Source organism: Pipistrellus kuhlii, unplaced genomic scaffold (assembly GCF_014108245.1).
Source record: "Pipistrellus kuhlii isolate mPipKuh1 unplaced genomic scaffold, mPipKuh1.p scaffold_m20_p_44, whole genome shotgun sequence".
Taxonomy (NCBI): domain Eukaryota; kingdom Metazoa; phylum Chordata; class Mammalia; order Chiroptera; family Vespertilionidae; genus Pipistrellus; species Pipistrellus kuhlii.
The window spans coordinates 2,275,959-2,296,733 of record NW_023425545.1 but is presented as its reverse complement, the minus strand read 5'-3'; the positions used below and the strand labels follow the sequence as shown (position 1 = coordinate 2,296,733).

The 20,775-nt window shown below is 67.4% G+C and overlaps 1 protein-coding gene across 1 annotated transcript; it reads right to left on the bottom strand.

Moving 5' to 3' along the window:
• Positions 1 to 72: 72 nt before the first annotated feature.
• Positions 73 to 20,574, bottom strand: CCDC40 (coiled-coil domain containing 40). The gene is made up of 20 exons (XM_045572176.1): positions 20,149 to 20,574; positions 18,778 to 18,841; positions 17,859 to 18,245; positions 17,220 to 17,343; positions 16,443 to 16,618; positions 15,909 to 15,992; positions 15,399 to 15,618; positions 14,118 to 14,275; positions 13,852 to 13,974; positions 12,468 to 12,589; positions 10,994 to 11,237; positions 8,544 to 8,726; positions 5,806 to 6,051; positions 5,475 to 5,688; positions 4,347 to 4,516; positions 4,111 to 4,202; positions 3,117 to 3,237; positions 2,046 to 2,234; positions 1,531 to 1,689; positions 73 to 612 (listed from the first exon to the last, which is right to left on the bottom strand). The coding sequence occupies exons 2-20, from the start codon at positions 18,814 to 18,816 to the stop codon at positions 364 to 366; spliced, it is 3,300 nt and encodes a 1,099-aa protein (XP_045428132.1). The 5' UTR covers positions 18,817 to 18,841; positions 20,149 to 20,574; the 3' UTR covers positions 73 to 363.
• Between the last annotated feature and the right edge of the window lie 201 nt (positions 20,575 to 20,775).

The following is a 20,775-nucleotide window of genomic DNA, read 5'->3' as shown; positions in this document are numbered from 1 at the left end:
CCCCCCTGCACGTTCTCCCCCCGGCTGAGAATCTGGATTTAACCGGGGCTGGGAGCGGGGAGGAGAAGGACCTGGGGGGTGGGAGCGAGAAGCTGCCCAGGAGGAGGTGGTGTGAGTGCAGGTGCAGACACAGGAGCCTCCAGGAGCCCAGGTTTTGCTCAGGGAGCACGTCACCGTCCATCCGGGGAACAGGCTCCGCCTTCCCGGGCGTGGCCCCGGCCAAGGGGTGACCTGCCTAAAGGCAGCGGGAAGGCCGGGAGGTGACTCGGTGTCCGCAGCGCCAGCCTGGTCGTTCCCTGAGGGTGGGCGTGGCTTCCGTGGGTCTCTTCCCGGCTGGCCTGGGGGGCGCCGGCCGGGCGCGAGCTAGAAGGGCGCGGGGGCGTCCAGCTGGCTGGCCACGGCCTGCCTGAGCGCGAGCAGCGCCTCCTGGAACTGGGGGTGCTCCTCCTGCACGTGGTCCAGGACGGCGCCGATGGTGGCCAGCCGGTGGTCCAGGCGCCGACGCTCCTCCAGCTGCGCCGCCTTGGTGCGGAACAGGAACACGTACCTGCCGTCCTTCGCCGCCTGCAGGTGCCTGAGGCGCGTCTGCAGGGTCACCAGCTCCGACAGGTTCTGGGGTCGGAGCAGAGGCGCGCATCGGGCTGTGCATTTAAAGGGGGACACCCACCGCCTCCTCCACAAACCCAGACTCAGGCAGGGGAAGACAGAGGACGGGGCCTTGCAGGAGAGGCTGGGCGGAGGTGGCCGCGGGGTGCCGGGCCTGGCGCTGGGGGACCTCCCGATCCCCACTGGCCAGGCCCAAGCCCTGCCTGGCCTTTCTCCCCTGCTCACGCCCACCCAGCCTCGCAGGAAACCCGCGGGGACGGCTCTGAAATTCTCTGCAGACCCAACGGCGGCCACGGTCTAGCCCCACGGTGGGCAATGGCCCTGTCCGCCCATCACCGTCCTCCTTACGTGCGATGGCCTCACCCGGGCCTCCCGTCACCTTCTGTTACTCACTCAACCGCAGAGCCCCTGGCCACCCCAGCCGCACCCAACCCCTCCGACACCCGCCTCGATCCTGCTCCCTGAGGGGGCCTCCCCCCCCAGCCCCCACGGCAGGCCGGCCTGCACTCTGGGGCTTTGGGGCCGCCCGGAGCTCCGGCTCTCGCCTGACCCCTCCGCCAGGGGCGGCACCCTCCGTCTCCTCTAAGCCCGGCTCGGCTGTCACTTCTCTGAGCCCGGCCTAACGGTGCGACCCCCCTCTTGTTTCCTCCAGAGCACCATCACCAGCTAACACGCCAGTGCTCTCTCGGACTCCCCATGGTCCTCCCGCCCGCAGACCCGGAACCTCGGGGAGGGCAGGCCATGGTCTTTCTGCGCCACCGGCAGCCCTGGCTCCCGGGGCCAGGCCTGGACCACGAGGGGCCTGATGTGTGAGATGCCCTTGGCGGGAGGAGGCCGCGCCCGCAGCCGCGTGGGCTGCTGCTGCGGGGCAGACCCCCGGCTGCAGCTCCCATGGTGCTGGGCCCGGGCCCTGGGCCTGCCCACCTGGCGCTTGCGGTCCACGAGCTGCTGCAGGTTGGCCTCCAGCTCCTCGGCCTGGGCCTGCAGGGCGGCCAGCTGCGCCTGCTTCTCGTGCAGCGAGTCCCTCGTGCCCTTCTGGCTCTCTTCCAGCTGCAGGATGTTGTTGCTCGTCTCCTCGGTGGCCTAGCAGTGGTCGGCAAACTCGTGAGTCGGCAGAGCCAATGCCAACAGGACAGCCATTGACATTCCTTTGGAGAGCCACCTTTTTTAAGCGTAGACTTCTTCTAACCCCACTTCTTCAGAATAGACTCGCCCAGGCCGTGGTATTTTGTGGAAGAGGCACACTCAAGGGGCCAAAGAGCCGCAGTTTGCCGACCGCGGGCCCACGGGACCCGCAGATCACCTGGGACCCTGAGCCCACGGGCCTAAGGGACCCTGCCACTCCCCTGGCCAATGCCACCTGCCATGCTGGCCACCCCCAGGGGGTGGGGGTGGGGGGCACGCCGGCCGTGGACAGGCTGCCCTAGCAGGCTCCCTACCTTGTGGAGGTCCCTGATCTTCCGCCGCAGCTCCAGCTCCTTGTGGTGGAAGTCCGACCGGGTGAGCATCTTCCTGTCCATCTTGCTCTGGCCCTCGGCCTGGGTGGAGATGGTCTCCCTGCGGGCGACGGCATGCTCCATGTCCCGGATCATCCGCTCCTGCTGCTTCAGCAGCTGCTTGTGCCGGACCTGGAGTCGGGGCAGAGAGAGACTGTGGACCGGCCGCCTCCTGCACCGGGCACGTGCCTGACCCGGAATCCAACCTTGACCTCCTGGTTCCCAGGTCGATGCTCAACACTGGGCCACACCAGCCAGCAAACACACGGCGTTTAAAAATATCGGAGCGCAGCCCTGGCCGGTGTGGCTCAGTGGATAGAGTGTCAGCCTGTGGACTGAAAGGTCCCGGGTTCGATTCTGGTCAACGGCATGCACCTTGGTTGCGGGCACATCCCCAGTAGGAGGTGTGCAGAAGGCAGCTGATTGGTGTTTCTGACTCTCCCTCTCCCTTTCTCTGTAAAAAGTCAACAAAATATATATTTTTAAAAATAAATAAATACCGGAGTGGAAGGACAGACAGCGGCGAGGAGAAGCCGTGCGTGCGGCCGTGTATCTGGGCTGCTCCCAGGGAGTGCGGGGAGGACGGACCGACAGGGCAGCAGGGGGCAGCGCGTTCCACCAGAGCTTGGAGTGCGGGGCGCCTGCTCGGCTCCCTCCCGGGCCCAGGACCTCCTGCACCCCACCTCCTGCACCCAGGACCTCCTGCACCCCACCTCCTGCACCCCAGGACCTCCTGCACCCCACCTCCTGCACCCCAGGACCTCCTGCACCCCACCTCCTGCACCCCAGAACCTCCTGCACCCCACCTCCTGCACCCCACCTCCTGCACCCCAGGACCTCCTGCACCCCACCTCCTGCACCCCAGGACCTCCTGCACCCCAGGACCTCCTGCACCCCACCTCCTGTACCCCAGAACCTCCTGCACCCCACCTCCTGTACCCCAGGACCTCCTGCACCCCAGGACCTCCTGCACCCAGGACCTCCTGCTCCCCACCTCCTCCACCCCAGGACCACCTGCATCCGGTGGATCTCCGCCTTCATGGCCCGGATCTCCTTCTGGCCTGTCTCCGAGTCCACCGAGGCCCGCATCTCCTTCGCCAGCTGGATCTTCTTCTCCCAAAGCAGGATCTGGTGCCTTTGAGCGCACAGGAGGCCGTGTGGGGGCTGGAGGGCTCGGGCGTCCTTCCCAGGCGCCCTGAGCTCCTGCTCACAGGCCCCACCCCAGGGGCCACGGGGGCGGGGAGGTCAGGGCGCGCAGAGATGGGCGCAGGGTCCTGGAGGCGGGGGGCGGGGCGACGGCGCGCATCGCTATGGGAGACGCTCTGCCTGCTCTCCTAGGGAGGCCCTCCAGGGGCAGGGGGCATGTGCTGATGCCCTGGGCGCGGGGCGTGGCTGTTACATAAGAAACCTCCCCCCCCAATTCTGCGACCAGCAGCCCGCAGTGCCGGCCAGCTGCCTCCGGAATCACCCAGTTGGAGAGATTCTTCCTTTTCTTTTCTTTTCTTTTTTTAAAATATATTTGATTGATTTTTAAAATATATATCTTATTGATTTTTTATAGAGAGGAAGGGAGAGGGATAGAAAGCTAGAAACATCAATGAGAGAGAAACATTGATCAGCTGCTTCCTGATCCTGCACACCTCCTACCAGGAATGTGCCTGCAACCAAGGTACATGCCCTTGATGGGAATCGAACCTGGGACCTTTCAGTCTGCAGGCCGACACTCTATCCACTGAGCCAAACCGGTTTCGGCTCGGGAGGGATTCTTTATTGAAAACACGTTTTTATCGACTTTAGCGAGAGGAAGGGAGAGGGGCTGAGAAACACCAGTGATGGGAGAGAATCATGGACCCGCCGCCTCCCGCACGCCCCCTACTGGCGATTGAGCCCGAAACCCGGGCCTGTGCCCTGATGGGGAATCGAACCGGGCACCTCTCGGTTCATAGGTCCACGCTCAGTGTCTGAGCCACGCCGGCCCGGCAACCCAGGACGCTCCCAGCAGACTCACTCGGCCTCCACCAGCAGGTTGAGGAGCGACACCTTCTCCTGGTTCAGCTGCTCCAGCCTGTCCTGCATCTCGATGGTCTCCCTCTCTGCGGCCTGGGGGGCGGGGGGGCAGCGGTGCTGGTGGACCAGGGGCCCACGGCCCTGCCGCCCCTGCGGCCTTCCCGGGGCCCGGGGCCCGCCCTGCCCCGGAGACGCCTGTGCCGCGGTGGCCTCCGCCCGCCGGCCCGCCGGGCGCACCTTCAGCGCCTGCAGGAACTGGCTCTCGGTGAGCAGGTTGGCCTGCTGCAGGTCCTCGGAGCTGCTGCGGTTGCGGCTCAGGAGCACGTTGAGCTTCCGCAGGTCGTTGTCCAGGTCCTTCATGTGCCGCTCGATGTCCTTCTGCTCCTGCTTCTCCTGCTCGATCTTCTCTGTGGGGAGGGACTCGGGCCCTGAGCCCTGCTGTCCTCCGGGGCCCCCATCACAGCCCTCCGGGGCCGGGGACAGGGGAGGGGTCCCCCTGGCGCCCCATCACAGCCCTCCGGGGGCCCCCATCACAGCCCTCTGGGGCCGGGGACAGGGGAGGGGTCCCCCTGGCGCCCCCATCACAGCCCTCCGGGGGCCCCCATCACAGCCCTCCGGGGGCCCCCATCACAGCCCTCCGGGGGCCCCCATCACAGCCCTCCGGGGGCCCCCATCACAGCCCTCCGGGGGCCCCCATCACAGCCCTCCGGGGCCGGGGACAGGGGAGGGGTCCCCCCGGCCGCCGGGTTCCGAAGCCCGGCCCCTCGGGGACCTGGAAGGACGGGTTGGACAACCAGCAAGTGGGGGGACAGGGGAGGGCAGGCGGACCTGGGAGGGTGGGGCGGACAGCACAGGACCGCAGGGAGGAAGCGGGGCGTGATGTGCCAGGGGGTGGGAGCCCCAAGCTCTGGGCGGCACCCCAAAGGGCTGCAGGGCCGGGTGACCTGCGATGACCCCGGGCCAGGGACCAGGTGGGACCCAGAGGGGCAGGTGCCTCAGCAGGTGGCTGTGGGGTAGAAGGTGCCCCTGCCCCTCTGGGCACCTGGCACGCAGAGATCCTGAAGTGCAGCCACAGCGGGGTGAGCCGGGGCTGCGGGGGGGGGGGGGGGGGGCTCCGGGCGGGGCTCCGGCCCCGGGGCCCACGTCCTGTGACTCCGGGAGCCGCCTGCCGAGGGCGGGCGGAGGGCACTGGATCGCAAACTGAACAAGCTCAGCACACATTCGCGCCTCGCCTGACCCGTGACTGCGGCCCACCCGCCGGCCAGGGCCACGCTCAGAGCCACACCTGGGCCGCGGAGGGGGGCCCTCCGTGCCCCCTCCCTGCCCCCGTGGCCCAGTCCAGCGCGGGCCAGACTGCGCACTCACTCTCGGTCCTCAGCTTCTTCTGCTCCAGGATGCGCACCTCCTTGCGGAAGAGGCTCAGGGCGGCCAGCTGCTCCTCGCGCTCCTGCGCCGCCCGCACCATGTCCTGCTGGAGGCGCAGCCAGCCCACCTGCGCCTGCGTCACCTTGGTGCCCACCTCGTCCAGCAGCTTGCTCAGCCTCTTGATCTCCAGCTCCAGAGGCCCCATCTCTTCCCCCTGCGAGAGCCGCGGCCGGGCCTCCGATGAGCGGCCTCCCTCCGGGGAGGGAGCCGAAGGCTGGGGGCTTCTCGGGGCCGGCCGACCTCGGTGCCCCTGGTCTCCGCGGCCGCCTACCCCGATCTCGGAGACCATCTGCTCCAGCTCCTTGTTGAGGGTGTTGATGAGGCCCTGCTTGCGCTCGATGAGGATGGTGCGCCGCGCGATCTCGCTCTCGCTGTTGCTGATGAGCTCGTTGACCTTCTGCACCTCCTTGTCCAGCTCGGCCAGCGCCTCCCGGTGCCCCTCCAGCCGGCAGTTGGTGCGGGTGATGTCCAGCGTGGCCTGGGCGATGTCGCCGTCGATCTTGGAGTGGTGCGTCACCTGCGCCCGGCAGCCGACACGTCGGACCCTTCGCTTCCCCGGGGGCTCCGGAGGGGCCCCTCCTCCCGGGCCTGCTCCCTGGCCCTCAGGGCCTCCCACAGCCAGGAAAATGTGGCTCAGTGGACAGAGCGTCGGCCTGCGGACTGAAGGGTCCCGGGTTCGATTCCAATCAAGGGCATGTACCTTGGTTGCAGGCACATCCCCAGTAGGGGGTGTGCAGGAGGCGGCTGATGGATGACTCTCTCTTATCAATGTTTCTAACTCTCTATCCCTCTATCTTCCTCTCTGTAAAAACATCAATGATATCCCTCTCTCTCTCTCTCTATATATATATATATATATGTGTGTGTGTGTGTGTGTGTGTGTGTGTATATACATATAGACTTTGTTTCTCCTTAAACAGACAGTGGTCACATTGGGTGGGAACGTGTGACCACAGATGAGGAAATGGCCCGTTTTCCCGCTCAGGCGGGCCCCATCACCACCAGGAACCTGTCCCTTCCCCAGTCTTTCCCCATAACCCCTCCCCCAAACAAAGCTGTGCCCTGAGCCCACCGGCCAGCCCAGGCCTCGCTGCCCCCACAAAGCCTGAGCCCTCTCACCTTCCCCGCTCCTGCCCACCCCTAGCCCCCCCTACCCCCCACTCCCCTGGGCTCCTCCCAGGACCCCAGCTGGCTGTCCTACATGCACCTGCTGGCCGGCCGCGGGGTGCCTTTCCAGAACACCCCCATTTCCAGGTCTTACAGCGGGCCCTGCCAGCATCTCACCTCGCCACACCTGCTTGCCTCTGAGCCGCCCCTTTCTTTGCCAAGACCTTCTGAGGTCGCCAGGCCGCCCCTGCCTTCCTCCATGCCGGCACTCAACCCCCCACCCCGCCGCCCTGGCCTCCTGGGAGGTCAGTACGGCTCCTGGGCGGCCTGTCTACAATAGATGCCACCCCCCGTGGATGCTGCCCGCCTTCTCCCTGGGCCTCAGCTCCAGGGCATGGTGCCCATTCACAGTCCGGGTCCCCATCCCAGACAGGCCCCACCGGCCGGTTGAGGACTCTTTACTGCCCTCTCCTGGACATGGGTGGTACTAATGCACGCGTCTCCTGGGCAGCAGGGGACAGGGAAGGTTTGGGGCCTGGGGCCTGGCCTTGGAGGTCACACCCACCCCACTCCTTAGTTTCTCCAGGGCACCCACTTTGCTCCCAGCTGGTGGGCTTGCTCCCAATTTCCAGAAAATGGACTGGGGGGGGGACTTCCCGGATCTCAGCCAGGACGTCCCAAGGAGACCCAGGGTTCCCGGCCCTGCACCCCACTTCCTTGGGACAGCCGCCTCCTCCCAGCCCCGCCCCCCGAGGACAGGTGAGCCCGCCGGCTGGCTCTCAGCTGTTAGCTCTTAGCTGTTAGCTGGCTGGGCCTCCTGACCACACCCGCCCCACAGCAGTGCCCCCCTCTGGCCCTCCCCAGCCATTGCCACATTTGAGAAGTAGTCAGACCAGACCGAGGCGAGTGGATAGAGCCCGGGCCTGCGGCCTGAAATAGAAACAGCCAGGATGAGAGAGAATCATGGACCCGCTGCCTCCTGCACGCCTTACACTGGGGATGGACCCACAACCGGGGAATCCAACAGTGACCTCCCGGCTCCTAGATGGATGCTCAGCCCTGAGCCATGCCGGCTGCACATAGTGACCTTACTGAGCGGGAAAGGTGTATTAAGAACATGAGTTGGCCCTGGCCCGTGTGGCTCAGTGGATGGAGCGTCGGCCTGCGGGCTGAAGGGTCCCGGGTTCGATTCCAGTCAGGGGCATGTGCCTTGGTTGCAGGCACAGTCCCAGTGGAAGGTGTGCAGGAGGCGGCTGATGGATGTTTCTCTCTCATCGATGTTTCTGACTCTCTATCTCTCTCCCTTCCTCTCTGTAAAAGGTCAGTGGAGTATATTAAAAAAAAAAAAAGAAAGAAAGAAAGAAAATGGGTCAGAATGGACTGAAAAACCGACACGTACTGAGACCTAGGTTAAGGTGGGGTACCTGTGTGCACCCATGTTTGCCTGCACCCATGATTGTGTCCGCTCGCGTGTGCACGGGGATGTGGACATGTGTGTTCCCATGTCTGTGTGCGCCTGTGTTTGCTTCGTTGCACATGTATGAGCGTGTGTGTTCAGAAAGGTTTCCAGCAGGAACTGTGCCAGCCTCCTGGGGCAGATGGCAGCGGCCTGGTCTCCGCTCACTGCCCTGCGCGTCCAGGCTCCCTGTGACCAAAGCCTGGCACCCAGCCTGCCACCGAGCTTCGTGCCCTGGACCCACATCGAACCCGGGACCCTTCAGTCCTCGGGCTGATGCTCTATCCGCTGAGCCACACCACCAGGCACAGGTCATGGCTTTTACGGCAGGAGAACCTGAGCCGTGAACAGACAGGCCCGGCCCCTGCCCACACAGCTCTGCGGCCTGTGGCCGGTGGTCTGTGGGCGCCCCCCGCGGGCCCAGGCGCCCCCTGCTGGCCGCGCACCAGGTTGGTCATCTCCTTCTGCAGCTTGAGCAGCAGCTGGTGGAAGTACTTGGTCATCTTGTTAGAGGTGATGTGCTCCTGCAGCTTCCGCACGATGGCCGTGTCCAGCTCCCGCCGCAGCTGCCGCTCCTCCCGGATGGCCTGGTGCACGCCCAGCAGCTCGGCCCGGATCTCCTTGTGCTCCTGGGGGAGGGGCAGTGAGGGCTGCGGAGGCGCCCCGAGGTGTATGGTCCCCCCAGGAGGCGCCCCGCTGTGTATGGCCCCCAGGAGGCGCCCCTCGGTGTATGGTCCCCCCAGGAGACGCCCCGAGGTGTATGGTCCCCCCAGGAGGCGCCCGAGGTGTATGGCCCCCAGGAGGCACCCCGAGGTGTATGGTCCCCCCAGGAGGCGCCCCGAGGTGTATGGTCCCCCCAGGAGGCGCCCCGAGGTGTATGGTCCCCCCAGGAGGCGCCCCGCTGTGTATGGCCCCCAGGAGGCGCCCCGCTGTGTATGGTCCCCCCAGGAGGCGCCCCGCTGTGTATGGTCCCCCCAGGAGGCACCCCGAGGTGTATGGTCCCCCCAGGAGGCGCCCCGCTGTGTATGGCCCCCAGGAGGCGCCCCGCTGTGTATGGTCCCCCCAGGAGGCGCCCCGAGGTGTATGGTCCCCCCAGGAGGCGCCCCGCTGTGTATGGCCCCCAGGAGGCGCCCCTCGGTGTATGGTCCCCCCAGGAGGCGCCCGAGGTGTATGGCCCCCAGGAGGCGCCCTGCGGTGTATGGTCCCCCCAGGAGGCGCCCGAGGTGTATGGTCCCCCCAGGAGGCGCCCGAGGTGTATGGTCCCCCCAGGAGGCGCCCCGCGGTGTATGGCCTCCAGGAGGCGCCCCTCGGTGTATGGTCCCCCCAGGAGGCGCCCCGAGGTGTATGGCCCCCAGGAGGCGCCCCGAGTGTATGGTCCCCCCAGGAGGCACCCCGAGGTGTATGGCCCCCCCAGGAGGCGCCCCGAGTGTATGGTCCCCCCAGGAGGCACCCCGAGGTGTATGGTCCCCCCAGGAGGCGCCCCGAGGTGTATGGTCCCCCCAGGAGGCACCCCGCAGTGTATGGTCCCCCCAGGAGGCGCCCGCGGTGGGTGTGGTGGGGAGGGCTGTGAGTGGGAGAGGGCGGCGGGTGGGCGGGGAGAGGCTGTGAGTGGGAGAGGGCGGCGGGTGGGTGGGGAGAGGCTGTGGGTGGGTGGGTGGGTGGGCGGGGAGAGGCTGTGGGTGGGAGAGGGCGGCGGGTGGGCGGGGAGAGGCTGTGAGTGGGAGAGGGCGGCGGGTGGGCGGGGAGAGGCTGTGGGTGGGAGAGGGCGGCGGGTGGGTGGGGAGAGGCTGTGGGTGGGAGAGGGCGGCGGGTGGGCGGGGAGAGGCTGTGGGTGGGTGGGTGGGTGGGCGGGTGGGCGGGGAGAGGCTGTGGGTGGGAGAGGGCGGCGGGTGGGCGGGGAGAGGCTGTGAGTGGGAGAGGGCGGCGGGTGGGCGGGGAGAGGCTGTGGGTGGGAGAGGGCGGCGGGTGGGTGGGGAGAGGCTGTGGGTGGGAGAGGGCGGCGGGTGGGTGGGGAGAGGCTGTGGGTGGGAGAGGGCGGCGGGTGGGTGGGGGGAGGCTGTGGGTGGGAGAGGGCGGCGGGTGGGCGGGGAGAGGCTGTGGGTGGGTGGGTGGGTGGGCGGGTGGGCGGGGAGAGGCTGTGGGTGGGAGAGGGCGGCGGGTGGGCGGGGAGAGGCTGTGAGTGGGAGAGGGCGGCGGGTGGGCGGGGAGAGGCTGTGGGTGGGAGAGGGCGGCGGGTGGGCGGGGAGAGGCTGTGAGTGGGAGAGGGCGGCGGGTGGGTGGGGAGAGGCTGTGGGTGGGAGAGGGCGGCGGGTGGGTGGGGAGAGGCTGTGGGCGGGTGGGGGGCGGGCGGGTGGGTGGGGAGAGGCTGTGGGTGGGAGAGGGCGGCGGGTGGGTGGGGAGAGGCTGTGAGTGGGAGAGGGCGGCGGGTGGGTGGGGAGAGGCTGTGGGCGGGTGGGGGGCGGGCGGGTGGGTGGGGAGAGGCTGTGGGTGGGAGAGGGCGGCGGGTGGGTGGGGAGAGGCTGTGGGCGGGTGGGGGGCGGGCGGGTGGGTGGGGAGAGGCTGTGGGTGGGAGAGGGCGGCGGGTGGGTGGGGAGAGGCTGTGGGCGGGTGGGGGGCGGGCGGGTGGGTGGGGAGAGGCTGTGGGTGGGAGAGGGCGGCGGGTGGGTGGGGAGAGGCTGTGGGTGGGAGAGGGCGGCGGGTGGGTGGGGAGAGGCTGTGGGTGGGTGGGTGGGTGGGCGGGGAGAGGCTGTGGGCGGGAGAGGGCGGCGGGTGGGTGGGGAGAGGCTGTGGGTGGGAGAGGGCGGCGGGTGGGTGGGGAGAGGCTGTGGGTGGGAGAGGGCGGCGGGTGGGTGGGGAGAGGCTGTGGGCGGGTGGGTGGGGGGCGGGCGGGCGGCACCTCGCGCGCCGCGGCCAGCTTGGCCTCCGTGTCCTGCAGCACCATCTGGTAGGAGCCGAACTGGGCCTGCAGCGCCTCCTGCCGCGCCAGGCTCTGCGCCGTGAGCTTCTGCAGCAGCCGCGCCTCGGCCTCCGCGCGGCGCAGCACGCGGGCCAGCGCCTCGTTGCGCTCCTCCTCCTGCACGATGGAGCGCCGGTAGGCCTCCGCCTCGCCGGCCGCCGCCTGCAGCTGGTGCCGGCACTCGCTGTGGAGGGAGCCAGAGCCGGGTGAGGAGGGGCCACCCGGCCGCGGGCTCGGGGGCGGGGGTGGAGCCCGACCATGACCCGGAGCCGCCGTTCCTTTCCGGGCTGCGGGCTCCATCCTCAGCAGGGGGCGTGCGGGAGGCAGCGATCAGTGATTCTCTCTCCTCACTTACGTTTCTCTCTCTCCCTCTCTCTTCCTCTCTGAAATCAATAAAAAATATTGTTTAAAAATAAATAGCTTTTTCAAGGTTGTGATTATGGTGGGGGGGGGAGCTAGCAAACTGAGTAGCCCGTAGCCATGACGACACTCCCGGGCCAGGCTCTGGGGCCCGGGGATGAGCACTGGGCAGTGGGGAGGCCACGGAGGGGCCTGTGACTGCGGCCGGCCCCTGGGGAGCGGAGCTGGTTAGCGCCAAGCAGGTGGGGGCAGGCCCCAGGCATCCCTCCGTCCGGTCAGCGGGCGGGGGTAGGCAGGCCGGTGCCGGGACGCCCGCCCGCCCACCCGCCCGCAGGGAGTGACAGCCGGACCGGGACCGGGGCTCTGCCTCCCCCTCGGAGAGAGGAGCCGGGAACTCGGGGACCCGGGGGAGGACTCCCTGAGCACGGAGCCCCAACCGGGGCGAGACTTCGATCACGGGCCGCCTCCTCTCCGGAGAGCGCCCTCCCCCCACTCCGCTCCCCACGTCCTCCGGGACATCCCCCGGAGAGCCCTGCTGGGCCCGGGCGTCTGACAGGACAGAAACGCTGGGGTCTCAGCAGACGCTGAGCATTCGGGGCGGAGGCGGGGCTGCAGGGGCCTCCCGTGTCCCAGGAGGCGGCTCCCTGGACCAGCCCCCTCCCCCGGGCACCCACCTCTCACCCGCCCACCGCCCTGAGCCGCTCCGCCCGGCCCGCAGGGACCCTGAGCCAGCACCCTGGGCCCGGCACCCTCCCCCAGGCACCCTGAGCCGGCACCCTCCCCCCGGGCACCCTGAGCCCTCCCCCCAGGCACCCTGAGCCCGGCGCCCTCCCCCCGGGCACCCTGAGCCCAGCACCCTCCCCCGGGCACCCTGAGCCCAGCACCCTCCCCCCAGGCACCCTGAGCCCAGCACCCTCCCCCCGGGCACCCTGAGCCCAGCGCCCTCCCCCCGGTAGGCACACGGGGAGCACCCTTCCCCCTGGCGCCCTCCCCGCTGGCGCCCTGGGCCCAGCGCCCTCCCCCTCCCCCCCCCCCGGCCGGCCGCGGGGTGCACCTGAGCACCTCCCGGATGGTCCTGTGCGCCTCGTCGCGCCGCTTCATGCCCACCAGGCAGACCGTCCACTGCTGCAGGATCACCTTCTTCTCCACGCGGACCGAGTCGATCTCCGCGCAGGCCTGGGGGCGGGGCTGGGCTCAGCGCCGGCTTCCCCGCTGTTCCCCCCCACCCCTCGTCCGCCTCGCAGTCCTTTTTATTTATTTATTCTATTGATTTTCTTACAGAGAGGAAGGGAGTGCGATAGAGAGCTAGAAACATCGACCAGCTGCCTCCTGCACAGCCCCCACCGGGGATGTGCCCGCAACCAATGTACGTGCCCTTGACTGAATCGAACCCGGGACCCTTCAGTCCGGAGACCAACGCTCTACCCACTGAGCCACACCGGTTTCGGCGGCCTTGCAATTCTTGATCACAAAGTTAACCATGGCTCTACAGACGCCTCGGCCCCTGTAAGCCTCCCTCCACCCCCTGGGCGGGAGGCCAGGGAAGGAGGGGGTGCAGGGCCCCACCGGACCCCACTCGTGGGCGCGGCCCCGGGGCCCAGGCACCGGCTGAGACGCAGAGTGCGGCTGAAGTCAGTCTCCAAGTATTTTAAACACTCATTTGAAAAGCAAACAAAAAAGGTGCTCATTCTTGCACGAGCAAGCACAAGGAAAACAAAATTACCCATCATGCCCCACTCGGAGGTTATCATTCCTAACACTGGTGCTACCTCCGTGTGTGTGTGTGTGTGTGTGTGTGTGTGTGTGACCATGTTCTGCATGTTGCTTTGTAACTTAGTATTAAAAAGCAGCGTATTGCCTGGCCAGTGTGGCTCAGGGGTTGAGCGTCGACCTATGTATGAGCCAGGAGGTCACCGCTGGATTCCGGTCAGGGCATGGGCCGGGTTGCAGGCTTGATTCCCAGGAGGAGGCATGCAGGAGGCAGCCAATCCATGATTCTCTCCCATTACTGATGTCTCTCTCTCTCTCCCTCTCTCTCTCTCTCTCTCTCTCTCTCTCTTTCTCCCTCTCCCTTCCTCTCTGATATCAATAAAAATAGATATTTTTTAAAAAGTCATAGCAGCTTTGATTCTTAGTGTTGGCCACGGAATCCGGGGCTGCCCGGGCCCCTCCCTCCCTGCACCGGAGAGGAGAGGCGGGTCCCGCCTGGGCGGGAGGGAGGCTCCCGTCCTCCCCGCGGAGCCGCCTGGCCTGGGCCTGGCGCTGGCTGAGGGTCCGCCCCTATCGGAGCACAGGGTCCCGCCCGCCTGGGCCGCCTCAGCCTCTCGGGCTGTGGGGGACTGGCTCCACCGGCCACCAGGCCCCGGTACCTCCCTGACTCACCTGGGTGGGCCAGGCATTGGGCTGCGGGTGCCTCTGCGGCTGTGGGTGCCCCTCACCTCGCTCACGGCTTTCCTGAGCATCCGGGTCTCCTCCGCCTGGGCCCCCGCCTGAGCCTCGAACAGGGCGATCTGTTCTTCCAGCTCGTGGGCCCGGCTGGTGAGCTGGTCCACGTGCAGGTCCTGCAACACGAGACCCGTGGCGGCTCTCAGGCGCCGACCCCTGACCCCTGACCCCTGGCCCGAGGGGGCGACCCCAAGCTGGCCGCGGCCTCTCGGGGCTGCAGGGGGAGAGCCTGCGCCTGGCCTGGGGGGGGGGGGGGTACCTGCTGCTGCTTGTCCCGCTCGGCCCGCGCCCACTCCGCTTCCGACTTCTTCACCACCTGCTTCATCACGTGGATGTCGTCCTGCATGTCCTGGTCGATGTTCTGCACGTAGAACAGGTTCAGAGCCAGGTGCTCCATCTCGCTCTGCAGCGACGCCACTGCGAGGAAGCAGCCGGGCCGCGTGACCGGCCGCCCTTCCCGCCGCCCGCAGTCACGCCCTCAGCTCCCTCCCCATGGGCTCCCAGCAGCTCTTTGTCGTTGACCGCTGCCTCCCGCACGCCCCCTCCTGGGGATTGAGCAGGCAGGTGGGCAGAACTGGTAAGGGGCTCCCAGAACGGCGGCCCGGTGTCACTCCTGCGGCTACGGACCCTCCGGTGGCAGAAGGGCAGTGACCAGGCGGGCCTGCCTAAGCAGCTGAGCCTTGAAAGGCAGAGTTTCCTGCGGCTGATGGCCGGAGAGGAGGAGAGAGATCCTCAGGTGAGTGGGATGGGAGGAGGGGTGAGTTCCCCATTGCTGGCTCGGAGGTGGAGGGGCCGTGGCAAAGGGTGTGGGCAGAGCACACCCCCTGCTGACAGCCAGCGGGATAGCAGGCCCACAGTCCTGCAGCCGCAAGGAGCTGAGTTCCACCAGGGACGTGAACAAGCCTGCAGGTGGGTCTTCCGCAGGTCCCCCCACGAGAGCCCTCGGGTTGGCTTGGGGATGCCCCAGGCAGAGACTCGGTGGCCGCAGGCTCCTGCCAAAGGCACAGGGGCAGATATACCAACGGGGCTGTTGTAAGCCCCTAAGTCGGTGGCAATTGGTTACACAACAGAAAACCAGAAAAGAGTGGACGCTGCCAGCAACCCAGGTTCCAAATGTCTCCCTCTTCCTAGCTGTGGTGTTCATCTATTTTTATAAAAAGGTTTTTAAATTACTTTTTAGAAAGAGGAAGGTGGAGGGAGAGAAACATCGAGGTGAGAGCAAAACATCCCTTATCAGCCTGGGAATGGAGCCACAGAGTTCCGAGCTCCAGCTGGCGAGCCACACCCACCCGGCACTCGCTGGCCCCTGCTCCCTTTCAGGTTCCCTGTGCGCCCCATGCCGGCGGCCAGTGGTGCCCGCGGGCGGGGCCTCCTCCCTCTCGGTTTTATTCACTTAGTGAGTTTTAACATGTCTGTTGACTTCAGAGAGGGAGAGAAACATTGGCGATGAGAATCGTGGAGCGGCCCCTCCTGCACGCCCCGCCTGGGGGCAGGTCTGCCCCAGGGCCTGTGCCCTCGGACGGAACCGAAGGGGCCTTACGCTGCCGGCGCTCCTGGTTGGCGGCCGCGTAGGTGCTGGTGTAGAGCTGGCGCACACGCTGCAGCTCCTGCTCCATCTGCTGCCGCGCGCACGTGGCCAGCGAGTAGCGGTCGTGGCTCTTCTCCAGCTGCACCTGCAGGGCCGCCATGTGCTGCTGCAGCCCGTACAGCTCCACGCCCAGCTCCTGCCGCTGCGCCTGGCTCTGCCTGGAGGCCACGCCCTGCGCCCAGAGAAGGCGGTCAGGGGGGCAGGCAGGGGATGGCACAGCGGGGAGGGGGAGCGGGGAGGGGGACCGCACCCAGTGGGGTGAGGATGGGGATGAGGACGCACAGCTGGGTGGGGATGGGGTGAGGATGGGGGAGGGACACAGTTGGGAGGGGATGGGGTGAGGATGGGGGAGGCACACAGCTGGGGGGGATGGGGGTGAGGATGGGGGAGGCACACAGCTGGGTGGGGATGGGGTGAGGATGGGGGAGGCACACAGTTGGGAGGGGATGGGGGGCCATGCACCAGCTCCAACAGCTCCAGCTGCAGCTTCTCCACCTGCCGGTTCAGGTAGCTGTTCAGTGCGGCCTGGAACCTGAGCATCAGGGGCTAAAGCGACGGCAAAGCACCGGTCAGAGTCGGCCCCTGCGACCTCGGCCCAGCTGTTCTCGGGGGTGGGGGGGGGGTAGCTTGTACCCTCCATGCTCACACTTCTGCAGCCACGCGCCAGGCACCGCCGGCACTGAAGCCTGAGTCTGTGTTTTGGCAAAAGGGCCGGGCAGGCGGGGCGGGGGTCCCAGCACCAATGGGCACTCGGCCCTTCCCAGGCCGCCGCCATCTGCCTGCGGCTCATCCCTGGGGCGGCCTCCCCTGCTGCCAAACCCCCCCCAAGTGCCAGGGCCCTGAGGCCGGGGGGCGGGCCGGTGTGGAGACAGGAGCCTCGGAAGGGACCAGGCTTTACAAGCTGCGCCAGCGCCCGCCCCGCCCGGATCGGCGAGGGCCAGGGGCTGGACGTGGAGGGCAGGCGAGGGGCAGCTCGGAGCCGCGGGCCCTCCTCACGTGGTTGGGGTCCAGGACCACCAGGTGGGTCACGTCTTCGTCCGGCTCGTCGCTCCCCTCGGACTCGGGCGGCTCGGTGCCCCTGTCCTCGGAGAGGCTGAAGTGCTGGATCCGGTCCAGGAATGAGGGTGAGAATGCTGGCCCCGGGGGCGGCCCGGAGGCCGGGGCGAGGGGGCCTGGGGGACAGACAGCCCCGGGGAGTGAACAGGGTCTGGGCCAGGCCCCGCGCCACGGGAGGGGAAGGAGAGGGGAGCTCCCACGGGGCCGGGCAGAGTGCTGTTTCCCTTTTTAACTGACTTCAGAGGAGGAGAGGGTGAGGGAGAGGGAGGGGCATCCATGATGAGAGAGAACCAGGGCCCGGCTGCCTCCTGCGCCCCCCATGGGCACAGGCCAGCAGCGGGCGTGGCACACGGTAAGGACGGAAAGGCAGGGTCTCTGTAAGGACCAGGGCTGAGGAGATGGGCGTCAGCACTAGGAGCCCCTTCTCCCTCCGGTTAGCCAAGTCTCTAAGCCACATGTGTCAAACACAAGGCCCGCGGGCCAAATCCGTCCCGCCAGGCCTTGCAATGTGGCCCGCACCGCGCTGTCATCACTGCACTCCGCTGCGTTTCCATCACAATGACAGTTTATGACTGTTCAGTAAACCATTCGGCCCGCAATTTAGGCTGGATTTTAGATTTTGGCCCCTTCTCTGATTGAGTTCGACACCCCTACCTAAGCAGAGGCCCGGCCGCGGGGAGTGATGGCGGGGCTCGGCCTGGGCGTGGGGCTGGGTACCTGGCTCCGGGCCAGAGGAGGACTCCGAGGTCAGGGACAGCTCATCGGAGGACGGGATGCGACCGCCCAGGCCGGGCAGCAGGGGGCGCGGTGGGACCCGCTGCAGGTCCTCCTCAGACTCCGTCTGGAGCGAGAACAGCAGGGCCTGAGCCCTGGGGAGTGACCGGGTCCCCCCTCCAGGGCTCCAAAGTCCACACAGACTTAAGGAAGAGGAACGCGTTTGGACATAAGGATCACGGGCCCTACCCGGCCGGCGTGGCCCAGGGGCTGAGCATCGACCTATGAACCAAGGGGCCAGGGTTCCACCCCCGTCCGGGCACAGGCCCGGGTTGTGGGCTCCCTCCCCAGTGCGGGGCGTGCAGGAGGCAGCCTGCCCATGATGCTCTCTCATCTCGGATGTTTCTCTCCCTCCCTCTCCTTTCCTCTCTGAAACCAATAAAAATATATTACAAAATAAAAAGATCACGTGTCTTTTGCAAATGGTCATCATGGAAACCATCTACCCCCGTCCCCAGGCTGCAGGCCGCTCGAGACCAGCAACCAGGATGCCTCACGGGGAGGGACCCCAACCTTGGCATCTGGGACACCCCCCATGGCAGGAAGGAGCGCACTGGCGTCAAGCAGACCTGGGCTACTCACCGAATGGCTAAGCCCAAATCTGGAAACATCCGAACTCGGCTGCCACTCAGAGGAGCCTGCCGCCTGCTGGGCGGCCTCTGAGTCCGGGGCCTCGTCCGAATCGATGATCTCCCTGGAGCTGGCTTTCCCCCCGAGGGACAGGGCTTCCGTGTCAGACCCCGGGCCCCCCGCCACCTGCTGCTCCTCGCCCGTCTCCGTGTCCCCCTCTTCTTCGGGGACCCCGTCCCCCTCTTCTCCCTCGGGGACCCCGTCCCCCTCTCCTGCATCGGGCGGGCCTTCCTCATCGGACGGGCCTTCCCCCGGGGCAGGGGCCTCGGGCTCAGCAGCTTCCGCAGCGGCCCCCGGTCTGGTCTGCTCCCCGGTGGACTCCTCTGGGGCTGCCTGTGGCTGCGCCGAAGGAAACAAAATATAAGGGTCTGGTGAGGTTTTCTCCTGGTTTTGTTTTTACCGATTTTAGAGAAGAAGGGAGAGGGAGAGAGAGACAAACAGCACTGAGAGAGAATCATCGATGGGCTGCCTCCTGCACGCCCCCTGCTGGGGACGGAGCCCGCAGCCCGGACACGTGCTCTGGAGCAGGAATGGAACCCGGACCCTTCAGGCTGCAGGCCGCAGCTCCGGCCACTGAGCCAGACCGGCCAGGGCGAGGTGTCATCCTTCACGGTGTGCTGGCGCCGATGGAGCGTGTCGCTGGGCCACAGCCTGTCTGCATGCCCTCTGCCATTTGGTGGTGACCTTTGCCCTTCGCTAGAGGAAAGGGAATCTGGGCCACTCGGGACTCCGAGAGCAGGTCCCATGCTCCCGCCGGGCCCCACAGCAGCGGACGGTCTGTCCGGGACCAGAGACTCTTTCTGGCCGATGCTCCACCTCTCCCGCAGCCCCTGGCAGACACAGGCCCAGGCCCTGGCCTCCGGGAACTCACCCCGGCGCCCTCGGGGGTCCCGTCCTCCTCTTCCTCCATCACTGCCTCTCCTTCCCTGTGGGGCCTGGCAGCGGAGAAACAGGCAGAGTCACCGGGGAGCCGCCTCCCGCCCGCCCGGGCCCAGCGCCCGCTTGCTTGTCACCGGCCCCAGCACCAGCGCCTGGCCCCGCCCGTGGCGGGAGGCCACCGGAGTCTCCACGAACGAAGAGGAAAACACGGTCACTGAAACACGAGAGGAACAGCACGCCAGGTCACCTGACAGACACCTGCGTCTGTGAGAACGGGGTGCCAACGGGAAACCGCGCCCTCCAGGCTGGAGAGCTCCTTGTCCTGCTTCACCCTCTTTCTTAAGAGGCTCTGCTTTGTCCTAACGGAGGATGCGAGCTCGGAGCCGGCCTCGGGGGCAGGGGTTGAGCTTTGGCCCAGAACTCGCAGGGCACAGGCCCGGGTTGTGGGCTCGATCCCCAGTGGGGGGCGTGCAGGAGGCAGCTGATCCATGATCCTCTCTCATCATGGATGTTTCTCTCTCTCCTTCTCTCTTCCTCTCTGAAACCAATAAAAAACATCTTTTAAAAACTAGCTTTTTAGAACATAAAATCAGGATGCTAGACAGGCCCTGCCGGCATGGGTCAGGGGTTGACCGTTGACCTATGAACCAGGAGGTCATGGTTTGATTCCTGATCAGGACTGTGGGCTCCATCCGCAGAGGGGCGTGCAGGAGGCAGCCGGTCCATGATTCTCTCTCATCTTGGATGTTTCTCTCTCTCCCTCTCCCTTCCTCTCAGAAATTAATAAAAATATATTTTTTAAAATTAAAAAATAAAGGAAGCATCAGAGACGGGCCTGGTGGCACTACCTCCATCTACCTGTGCTCAGGGCCTGGGCCCAGGGCAGCCCACTGCGGGGACCCCCAGTCAAGCTGGGGGGGGGGGACCACTCTTCCAGGAGAGCCGGGGGCTGGGCTGGTTTCTGCTCCGGGGCCAGGGGCCACCGCAGGGGCAGCACCGCAGACCATCCCCCCTCCCTCCCTCCCACCTCAGAGAGCCTGCACCCCGCTCTGAGCAGGGGCTGCCAAGCATAGTGGTTGCCATGGTTACTGCGGGAAGCGGTCCAGTTTGGGGAGCACCTGGGGCAGCGGACAGAGATGGGTGCGGGAGCAGACAAAGGGGGGTGAGGAAGGAGAAGGGCCCGGGGTGGGCGGCGCAGAGGGCGGGCGGGGGGGCCGGGCGGGAGGAGGGGGTGAGTGGGGAAGGGGCGCCCCGGGGGGCCGGGCAGGAGGAGGGGGTGAGTGGGGAAGGGGCGCCCCGGGGGGCATGGAAAGGGGGAACCCTGGGGGCCCTCCAAGACCCGCGGTGCCTGGACCCCGCTTACCGGCCGCCCCGCTCCCAGGCTCCGCCGTGGCCCGTTGCTAGGCGACGGCGTCAACATCCGGCGGCGGGGCCGCGCGGGGCGGCGGGTGCGGGCGGCCGTGGTGCCGTGGCCGGGCTGGGGACCGGACAGCCCTCCGGGCGGCATCAGAGCGCAGACCCGCTTCCCCGCCGCCCTCCCAGTCCAGCCCCGCCTCCGCCTCCGTCCGCACCGCGGGGCCCCGGGCCGGCAGGCGGAGGCGGGCCTGCGGGACCCGGACCCGCTGCTCCTTCGGGCCGGGGACCCAGCCTGGCCCGCCCCATCGGCAGACCTGGGGCGCGGGGTTCCTCCTCGGTGGGGGGGTGGGGAGAGAGCCAGGACCTGCGGCGGGTCCCCCGCGCCCCAACCCAAACCACAGAGGCTCAGAGCGGGGCGAGGGCGGGCGCGCACTGGGGCGCGGGGCTGGGGAGCTCGGGCCACCGGGCGAAGCCAGGTCTGACCAGGGCCGGGGCGGGCCAGGGGGGCGGGCCAGGGGCCCGGGCTGGGACCGGGTGGGGCCGGGGGCGGGGGAAGGGCGGGGGTGGGTGGGGAGGGCCGGGGGCCGGGAGGGGGGGCGGGGACCTGGTGGGGCAGGGGGCGGGGACCGGGAGG